Consider the following 10,893-nt stretch of genomic DNA (forward strand, 5'->3'; position numbering starts at 1 on the left):
TGCAAGTAGTGTGAGTTCATGGTCATATGACCGGATGTATAAACACCTATTCTATCCAATGACATTTTGAGGATAAACAATAGGACCCATTGACTATGACTTTAGAAAAAAAAACATTCAGAGATCTTTTTTTAGGATGGTTAAGTGTGACGTTGTAATATTGCAACAGTGGGCCTTACAGGGTTAGAGACACTTATTTCACCTATGCAGATTATCAGTCAACTTTTTGTTTTTATTAATTTACTTTATAGGTTTTCTAATTATGTTATTTTGTTTTGTTCACACAAATGTTTTTATCCATTTATTTAGTGATGTTGACAAACATTTAATGTTTGTACTAAATGTTTATGTTTAAGCATGTAAAGTAGTTTTTTATATTTATATTTCAATTTGAATTTGAATTTATGTTGGTTCTTGAAGTGAATCAGTTAATAAACAGACAATAAAAAACATTAAACTTCCTGTGAAACTTTATCCTCATTCAACATTGTGGATCTGTTTTGTTTGAATCTAATTAAACACAAATAAATTAGTTTAGTTTCTTCTCTGTAACTAAACTGTTGCTCTGTTATCACTTCGTCAACATTTACACAGAAACAAAGTCCACTGAACAGACTGATATCAGAGGTGAAAGGTCAATGCACACTGAGGATTTAATTCTGCTGAAACTGCAGAAAGAGAAGAGACGGAGAAATGGAGGAGGAGCTGTGACAGAGGAAATAGGATTTTAAAAAATGTGACAGACAGAGGAAGAAAGATTTCACAACAAGCGGGAGACAAAACCTGCCCAAAGACAAAGGTTTACATGAATAACTGACATAAGATTCAACAAATGGACTCTTGAGACACTAAAACAAATAACTGAGGATTTAGTAAACCAGAAGGAAGACATAGCATTCAGGAGGAAAACATCTGGAAGCTGAGCTTGCTACCATCCTACAGAAACACTGAAGGTAAAAAATATATTTATGTCTTAAAATGTAAAGAAAAATGTTTCTATATTTCCAATTCAATTTCTCAATTTTATTTATATAGCACTGAGGGCATAGCAAGTTTCACAAAATGATGTATAATAATAATAAGACAATAAATAATAAAATAACAAGACCAGTAAAAATAAAAATAAAATAGGAGAAGTAATTCAATTAATAAGACTAATGATAACAAGGATCATGGGGCAGTAGGTGGTTTGCAATCACAGATCCAGACTCTACCGCTCCATCAGCATGACCACCTTAACCAGTTTATGTTCAGATTTCAAGTCGTCAGGTCTCAGTTTTCAGACTGTTCTGTTTTACTATGGGCAAGGCCTCTACAGGGTTTGATTGTTGTCTTAGCATCATGAGTTCTGGCAGGGGTTGTCATGGTCTGATGTCTTTTATTTTGAAGTGTTGACTTCCGGTTTGGATGGTTTCAGTTCAGTTTTTTTTCTAAAACACCAAACTATGGACAGAAGTATGTGTCACTAGAAACTACATTTGAATTATCATTGGTCCTTATTTCCCTATTGCTCTTCTTCTCTGGTAAAAATGATCATGCAGCACAAACCATAAGACCAAGTAACACCCAAATTTGCCGGTGGGTTGAAAATTCCACCCAGTACTAAGCACACAAAATGACACTTGTTGACCACAATGTGGTGCTGTAACAACCAAGTTTACTTTTTCACAATTATCTTGGCTAATCAGAGGATGAATTATACAATGGAAATCAAAGGGTTTGACCCTATTCTACAGGGTGAAAGGGTAACCAGTACAGTGCAGGCACATGTGTCAGTGAAATGTTACAGTCCTTACAGTATGTTCCTTGTTTAACTAAAGCTGTCAAACAACTGTGGAGTACAAAGTACAATATTTCCCTTTGAAATATAGTGGAGTGGAAGTATAAGGTATTATGAAATTAAATTGGTCAAGTAAAGTACAAGTTGTTAGCTCTACAAGAGTCCTGGTTATTTCACAGTTGAATGACCTGATAGTAGCAGTAGTAGTATAGTAATCGTGGTAGTAGCAATAGTCTGTCGTCAGTCTGAGTTGTGTTGCTAAGACAACCAGTAACTATAAGCAGCAGCAGTTTTGAGAACCACTGATGCATGTTCATTAATTCATCTGATCCTGGAATTAATTCATCAATCTATTAATTCATTAGTTTCCTGATTAGGTTTGTTTCAGCTTTCACTTCTCTTTATCTACTTCTATGTAACACTGAGCTGCTTAAAACCCTTTCAATGTCTCACAGGTCTTCAGTCCATCAGCTCTTCAGTCCTTCGGTCCATCAGCTCTTCAGGTTTTCAGGGGAAAATGGCTGTTAGCTCACCGAAAGACAAGTGAGATTATTTATATTGTTACAAATATGTTAGAAATGTCAATATGAATTTATTTTTTCTTGCCTATAGTCATCCTGTTAAACAATAAAATGTTAACATCATTTCATTTTGAAAGGTATTTTAGTGTGTGGCTGATCTTCTTCCTGCTCGGTTTGGGGACTCTGCTGCCGTGGAACTTCTTCATGAATGCTACCATGGTATGACATCATTTCCTGTCTGTTTCCATCCACACACCACGTGAAACAGCTTTTATTTAGAACAAGAGAGAAGTTAGACTAACCCTAACCCTCACACATCAGGCAAAAATAAAAACTTAAGTGAAAGAAAAAAATGTATTGAAATTAACTGAAAACTCATTGGATTAAATATAGAAAATGTGAAACACAATAGTTTATATCTTTACTGGTGTTTAGTGTTTATTGCAGTCCTTGTGTCTTCAAATGACAACATGAATATTAAAATGCAATAACTGAGTCACATTTCTATCAAATGTCATGGTGATATCTATGTTAACATATAAACACATTTACTGGGTACAAGGGAAGTGTTTTTGTACACAAAAATAAATGTGAAATCATTTCCATGGTAACAGAATGGTGACAGTTGGTAACAAATTGGACATATGGAAGCACACTGCACTATGTGGGCGTATTTCTTCCAATTAACAAATGGTAACCTTTTTCACATCTGGTAATACAACGGAAATATTATTGAATATTATTGTTATTTTTGTCCATATGAAATATATATTGGCAAAGGGGAACAATTAATCTCTGGATATTGACTGGGTGACATGTTCTTTTATTACCATGAATACACACTTATTTTATTTTGAGTCAGTCACACACTCACACAAATTTTTTAGCCTTTTTAAAAATGAAAACTGAATATTTGTGAGGAGTTTTTGAAGATTTACACCATATGCTTGACACGGAGAGCCACAGACAGGAAGTCAGGATGTATTTAAAGACAGAGTAATGTCTTCATGGTTTGAGTGTGAACAATAAACATTTTCTTACCTTGAGAAAAATGTAGAATAACAGCAGATTTGTAATTTAAAGAAAAATTGAAGAAAGATGTAAAAGTCCTCTCAGTTCCACTCTTTCTCTAGTACTTCACCAGCCGTTTGAAGGACTCATCGTTGGTCGATTCTTCAGCCAATCAGACGGAGGCAGCAGGTGAACATCGCAGTGTTTTGGAGGCTAAATTTAACAATGTAATGACACTGTGCGCCATGCTGCCGCTGCTGCTCTGCACCTGCCTGAACTCCTTTCTGCACACTCTGTGAGTATGACTACAACAGGGGGTACAAAGGTCTTTTAGGGGCTTCAAGAGTTCTCAGTGGTCTCAGACCATGAATCAAAAGGCATGTCTTTGGAAGGCTATCAACCATTTTCAGGATGTTCCAGAGGCACCTGATGGGGTTCCAGTGGACTCATATATCAAAAGCATTTTGGTTCTTTAAAATGGTTCAGAGGTTCTCTAGGGGGTTCTGAATTCTTTAAGGGTTTTTCTGGTCTTTGAGAGAATTTAGTATTAATTGAGGAGCTCTTTCTTTCTTGGAGAACTTCAGGAGTTCTAGATGTCATTAAGATGGCTCGGATCATTCTGGGGGTCCTTGGGTTTTGTTGTTATTTCAGGAGTTTCCAGAGGTCCTTTAGGGGTATCACATAGTGCTGAGGGAGCTTTATGAAGTTTCTAAGATTGTTCTGTAGTTCTTGGAGAACCCAGAGTTTCTAGGGTCTTTGAGGGGGTTTAGAGGTTTGGAAATCCTTTAGTGGATCTCAAGCGTCACCCTGAGCTCTCAGCTGTTTCTTGATCCTCTTCTTCTCTTTATTCTGTCAGTATTTCTCAGCATCTACGTGTAATGGGAAGTCTGCTCATCATTATGTTCATCTTCATCATCACTGCCGTCCTCGTCAAAGTTCCTCTGGAGCCGCTGCCATTCTTCTCTATTACCATGGTGAAGATTGTCATCATCAACTGTGAGTATGTTTGTCTGTTTGTTTGTTTCCAGCATTCAGGGCAGTTTGTTTGTTGATCTATTTGTTTGTTTGGGTTTTGTTTGTGTGCTTACTTATTTACAGCTTTCTGGGGCAGTGCTGCAGTTTGTTTGTATATAACCTTTGGGGGGATGCTGCAGGGTAGTTTGTTTGTTTGTTGATCAATTTGTTTGTTTGTTTGTTTGTTTGTTTGTTTGTTTGTTTGTTTGTTTGTTTGTTTGTTTGTTTGTTTGTTTGTTTGTGTGTTTGTTTGTGTGTTTGTTTGTTTACAGCCTTTGGGGCAGTGCTGCAAGGTAGTCTGTTTGGGATGGCTGGTTTGCTGCCGACTTCTTATACGACTCCCATCATGAGTGGTCAGGGACTTGCCGGAACCTTCGCTGCCTTTGCCATGATCTGCGCCATCGCAAGTCTGATCAATAACTTACCAATAACTAGCCAATAACTCACCAATATCTACACTATTCATGTGTGGTTGATGTAAAGTTATTTTCTATTTCCTTCTTCTCTACCTTCCCTCTCTCTGTCCTTCTTTACTCTGCTGTAGGCGGATCTGAACTTCATGATGCAGCGTTCAGTTATTTCATCACGGCTTGTGCTGTTATTTTTCTGTCCCTCCTTTCCTACATCCTCCTGCCCAAACTGGTAACCAACGCTATTAAATCACAAACACCTGACACATACACAGACTTTTGAGTTGACATTTATTTTGTCACAGTCAGTCAGGTACAGGTGAGTCCACCTGATGACATGGTCTGCTGACCACACCAAAGGAAGTGACACAACACTTCCGAATGTTGCTGAACTACAGCATCAGACAAACAGGAAGTGAGGTTCATTAAATGTGAAATCACTAAACGTTCTGCTCAGATTTGATTACATCACTCTGTTTAAAGTTAATTCTACACACCTGTGTCACATGACAAACAACAAATTTAGTTTCCTATGAAAGCTGAGCCGCAATTGGCAAAGAGACAGCTGTGATATTAATTATTATAATATAATTTTCTGTTATGTGTTGATGTTATTTTATTGGTTGGTTGACCTTTTGTTTTAATGGTTCATTGTGTGAGGAATATTTTATGTTCTTGTTTTTTCAGGAGTTTTTCCAGTTTTATCAGGACAAAAACCGGAAGCAAAGACCAGACAAGGAGAACTCAGTGAATCTGATGAACACAGGTATGAACGAAACAGATCCACACATACACTTTCTGCACTAAAACCTTGTTTCCTTATGAAAATTGGTACCTGTACATGCCCCTGTACCTGTACCTGTCGCTGTACCTGTACCTGTATATGCAGCTGTATTGGTAAGACTAACCCTTCCTCTTCTCCTCAGAGAGTAAAGAGGAAGTTCCCGGACAGACCACACAACAGAATGTGTCCATGGTGAAAATATTTAAGAAGGTCAGAGACACAAGAATCAGTTTTTGATTGGACAGTGGGACAAGGCCTATACTCATGACTGACTGACTGACTGACTGATAGAGTTGAGTGATCATCGTTTCACCTAGCAACAAATGACACTAGGTTTTGACCTGATCTTGTTTACTAAATCCTTGATAAAACCATTGGTTATATCAGGTTTCTGATCAATCAGCTTCAGTTCCATATTGATTATCAGTGTCGAAGAGAAACCTCAAACTCAAAAATATCAATAATCAATCAGGGATGTGGTGACATGGATGAGATTGTTTTTAATGTTCTCATCTGTTTGTTTGAGTCTCTGTTACTCATTAGTTCATGAGTCAGAACATGACAAATCAGATGCAGGTGACATTTACCTGTAACACTTAATTGTCATTAATAATGTGTTATCAACCTTTAACCCCTTCCTGCCTGCTAATCTTTGACTTTCAGATCTGGCTGTTAGCTCTCTCTGTCTGTTTCACCTTCACCGTCACCATCGGCACATTTCCCGCCATCACTGCTGATATCAAATCCACCCTCAATGGCAGAGGTTCCTGGGGTCAGTTCACACATCCTGTTGTTGTTGTTGTTGTTGTTGTTGTTGTTGTTGTTGTTGTTGTTGTTGTTGTTGTTGTTGTTGTTGTTGTTCGTGTTGGTGTTGGTGTTGTTGTTGTTGTTCGTGTTGGTGTTGGTGTTGGGGTTGGGGTTGGTGTTGTTGTTGGGGTTGGCGTTGGTGTTGGGGTTGGTGTTGTTGTTGTTGTTCGTGTTGGTGTTGGTGTTGGGGTTGGGGTTGGTGTTGTTGTTGGGGTTGGCGTTGGTGTTGGGGTTGGTGTTGTTGTTGTTGTTCGTGTTGGTGTTGGTGTTGGGGTTGGGGTTGGTGTTGTTGTTGGGGTTGGCGTTGGTGTTGGGGTTGGTGTTGTTGTTGTTGTTCGTGTTGGTGTTGGTGTTGGTGTTGTTTTTGTTGAGACAAACTTGATGATAATTCATGTTCTTATTTACAGTTAATCCTCAGACTGACTTTAGTTCTAGTTAGTACTGTTCTAGTTTGTTCACATTTCACCTTGTTGAATTTCACTTGATGACGTCACTACACCTGAGTTTACCTGCAGGTGTCGGCATTTCTTCTCACATCATATTAATACTTTATTCATGGTTCTGACGATGTTTATAATTAAAACTCTTCCTCTGTCGCATGAAGAGCTCATGCCTGAACCAGGTGATAACCAGCTTCATAGTACAGGTTATCACAACCAAGTCAGGTTCAGTTAAACCAGATCACAGGAAGTGATTCTGGTTTGTTGAACCTGCCTCGTGGTTCTCAGTCATGACCTCAGCTTCTGCTATGCTCTCTCACAGTTTGCCCACATGTGAGAAAAAGTCACATAAGGTCTTTTCTCCATCACTAGTCACCTTTGGTGTTTGACCTTTGACCTCTGTGTGAAGTTTAACCTCTTATCGATGACATGACCACTGTTAGTGTGTGGTTGGAGGTAATACAGGTGGAGCCACTAACTACACTTCATGGATGATCTTTTGCAGACCTGTACTTCATCCCAGTCAGCTGTTTCCTGCTCTTTAACTTGTGTGACTGGGCCGGGCGAAGCTTAACAGCCATCTGTATGTGGGTGAGTTTCATATCTAACATTCAACAGCTCAGTTTTAATAATCCACAGAGACATCAAACACATCCTCTATCTCCACCCGACTCATACAGTCTGTCCTCTGTCGCCACCTGGCTGGAGGACATACAGCAGATAAAATGCTTATTGGTGAATTATTGTCTGTGTCTCCAGCCTCAGAAGGACAGTGTGTTACTTCCTGTGTCCATCGTGTGTCGCCTGGTCTTCATCCCTCTCTTCATGCTGTGTAATGTCCAACCTCGTCTCCACCTGCCTGTCTTCTTCTACCATGATGGCTTCTTCATAGTCTTCATGATCATCTTCGCCTTCAGTAACGGATACCTGGCCAGCCTCTGCATGTGTTACGGACCAAAGTAAGAAACTGATTGATAATCAATAAACCTTCATGTGTACCAGGATGAAGATACTTCACTAATAATCAATCACACTAATACACAGTATTGATAGTTGAATAACAATCAGAACAAACGACTGAATAAATATTTCTTTACACTACACGGGTAAGTGTAAAACACACAGAGTCTTTCAGCTTCACTTAACTGAACTGTATTGACCTCATATTAAACATTTGTTAAAGCTTCATTGAAGGTTGTATAATAGATACTGAATTGACATTAAATATGTTGCAATAAAGTTGACATTATGAAATAAAATACTAATATTACATATCTTTTATTCCACAGGAACGTTTCTCCTTATGAAGCAGAAACAGCTGGAGCCATCATGGCTTTCTTTCTGTCTCTGGGTTTGGCTTTAGGAGCTGCTCTATCCTTTCTCTTCAGAGCACTGGTTTGACTGGGAAAACTCCTGCTTGTTACTGGTCTAAAGCTTTGATTAAGACTTTTCTGTTCAGGATTGATTTTGACATTACAGCTGACTGTCAAACCTTCAGAAGAATTGTTTTATAAGCAGTTTGTGGTTGAAGATGAAGCTGAAACTGATGAAGTTGAGCAGTTCAACAGACCATCAGGTTATTTTTGATTTAGTCCTGATGGTGGCGTTCATCCTCAGGAACATAAATATTCATATTTATCTGTTAAAGACACATACCATGAGACCTCTGATATTTACACATAGGGAGCATATCAATGTTTATTAGTGTCACCATTTCATTCATGTCTGAGAGTCACGTTTCACAACAACATCAGAAGCACATCCTTCAGCTGATGCTTTTAATTTGACAGACATCCCAGGACGCTGCTCTTATTTTTGAAAGTGCTGTCAGAGGGGTTTTAAATGTCAGACATAAAAATAAACACAGCTGAGATCAGTGTTAAATTTAAGGTGGACTGACATGTTTCTGTCTGGGCTTTTATTTTGTCTGTTGAACGTTGTCATGCCTGAAATAAAACTGACTTCAGTGGACTATGAGATTTTTGGGAATGTACAGGGTAGGTAACATGTTACATGTCATATGTTTCATGGCACATATGTGTCCGTGTGTATGTATCTACTGTTGGTGTGTTTGTCTGTGTGTAGATTCTCTCATGTTTCTACAGTGTTCATATGTTTCTCTCTTTGATTTCTGTAAATTGTATTACAGTACATATAGACAGTAAATATATACAGTAAATATGGTGAATATACACTGTAAATATTCACATTGAATATTCCTGCGGAAACTGACTCTGCTTTAGATTTTATTAATAAATGACTGAAATCAAATTAAAAATAAATTTTTTTGACATCACAGCAGTGTAATAATTTTAATTAGTAAAAGGCATATATATATAAATATTATTTAAACTGCATGTTATTATGTTTATAATGAGAGAATAATGAGGTTTCTCTTCTGTCTGTTTACAGGTGTTTGCTTCAGAATGGTGAGATTCATGTCAGACTTCAGATGAATCATGTTATCACTATAATAATGTTATTAAATTTGTTTTAATATATTTTAATGATATAATCATAATGCTAATAATATGCTATAACAATAATATGGCATAATATTCTAGTGCTTGAATGATAATACCATGTTTTACTGTTTTATTAGTACTGACAGTCATGGAGCATTTTGATTATAGCAGCTTCCACTGCCATTGGATGTGCAAGCAACACTTCGTAGATAATGAATGAACAAATGATTCTTTTATGAAATTATGAATGAATTTACTGTTGCTCTGCTGTTTCCAACTAACCAACCTTCAAATATAAAGAAATAAAATCAAAACAAAAAAGTGAATCAGATAAGTACGTGAAGCTCTGATCTCTGATCGTCTGTGACATCATGAGATCACTGATCCTGAGTCATTGATGCTTCAGCAGCATTTTACTGTTGTAGCTACTTCAGGTGGAGCTGGTTCTGAATCAGTTCCTCAGTGTCCTCCTGTACCTGAGTAAAAATATTTAGTTACTTCCCACTGTGTGTCAGTACACGGAGGATCATGGCCGGAGTCTGGGTCTGAGCGGCTGGGTGAAGAACACCAGACAGGGCACTGTGATTGGTCAAATCCAGGGACCTCCGGGCAAAGTCAACGATATGTGAGTTATTTTTCACTATTTTTATTTCTGTTGTGAATGAGTGCCATACCTCCACACACTGACCAATCAGCGAGGTCGGTTCAGCTGATGACAGCAGACTGAACTGTCACATACGCCATATGAACTGTAGAGTTAATTGTAGAAATGTAAAAACATGTTCAGACTAGTGGATTTTGTCACTCCTGTTATTTTTCTGTCTTACTTGTGTTTGGGACCATTTTAGTTTTAGAGCTACAGTTCCCATAATGCTTCCTGTAAACAGGAACAATAACATCAGCGCTACAACCTGAACCTCATTTTTAGTCTAGATCAGTTTCCATGTAGTCAAACTGTCCCGTTATCAAGTGATACACTCGGTCTTTGTCAGCTCCTGTCTGCAGTGTATCATGATGTTTTACTGTGAAACTGAAGGAAATTAAAAAAATTCTGTAGCCTCTGTTTCTCTGCAGCTTTATTCTGGAGGGACATCACAGATCATGACATCCTCAGGAAGTGATGTCACGCTGAACCAGATCAGCATGTGTTTCACATCTGTGTTCAGGTGTGACTCTTAGGAGGAGGAGCCAAATCAGCAGAACAACTCTCTCTTCTTGTGTTTCCCAGGAAGCTCTGGCTGAAGAGCGTGGGGAGTCCAAGTTCTCGTATTGATCGAGCCGTTTTCTCCAACGAGCGAGAAATTTCAAAATTGGAGATCCACGGCTTCTCTACTCGCCACTAAGCACACTCAGACACCTCTAAGGTCACATCATGAATAACATCACATCTGTGATAAGCTGATTACTCACCCTGAAAGTTAATATATCTATTTGTCAGGTAACAGAACATGAAACATTAGCTGTGTTGATTATTGATTATTTCAGTATCAGTAAATCCACCTCCCTCTGTTCCTCTGGTGTTTGTTTGTGCAGTGTTTTCTGATTTATTAAAACCTACTTTTAATCATTTCTTTTAGTAATAAAATGATTAATTTGTGGTAAGCTGCTGACAGTTATCAATACAGCATTCCTGTGGAAGCCTAGTATTCAGGTTAAATGAT

General features: G+C 38.1%; 1 protein-coding gene across 5 annotated transcripts; it reads left to right on the forward strand.

The window, feature by feature from the left end:
* Positions 1-771: 771 nt before the first annotated feature.
* LOC111237570 (acylphosphatase-2-like) lies at positions 772-10,675 on the forward strand. 5 transcript variants are annotated; one of them, XR_002665775.1, is made up of 15 exons: positions 772-953; positions 2,236-2,323; positions 2,439-2,520; positions 3,435-3,607; positions 4,169-4,308; positions 4,599-4,733; positions 4,871-4,968; positions 5,424-5,502; positions 5,663-5,730; positions 6,184-6,292; positions 7,273-7,358; positions 7,527-7,726; positions 8,057-8,764; positions 9,180-9,196; positions 9,748-9,812. XR_002665775.1 is itself a non-coding variant. In XM_022766711.1 (13 exons), the coding sequence occupies exons 2-13, from the start codon at positions 2,298-2,300 to the stop codon at positions 8,166-8,168; spliced, it is 1,308 nt and encodes a 435-aa protein (XP_022622432.1). In that variant the 5' UTR covers positions 772-953; positions 2,236-2,297; the 3' UTR covers positions 8,169-9,053. The 5 variants fall into 5 exon arrangements, 4 of the variants coding, with proteins under 4 accessions (XP_022622432.1, XP_022622433.1, XP_022622434.1 ...); XM_022766711.1 differs by lacking the exons at positions 9,180-9,196; positions 9,748-9,812 and having other exon boundaries at positions 8,057-9,053; XM_022766712.1 differs by lacking the exons at positions 9,180-9,196; positions 9,748-9,812 and having other exon boundaries at positions 4,599-4,619; positions 8,057-9,053.
* The last annotated feature ends 218 nt before the right edge of the window (positions 10,676-10,893 follow it).

This window comes from Seriola dumerili, unplaced genomic scaffold, assembly GCF_002260705.1.
Source record: "Seriola dumerili isolate Sdu_G_001 unplaced genomic scaffold, Sdu_1.0 BDQW01001001.1, whole genome shotgun sequence".
NCBI lineage: Eukaryota > Metazoa > Chordata > Actinopteri > Carangiformes > Carangidae > Seriola > Seriola dumerili.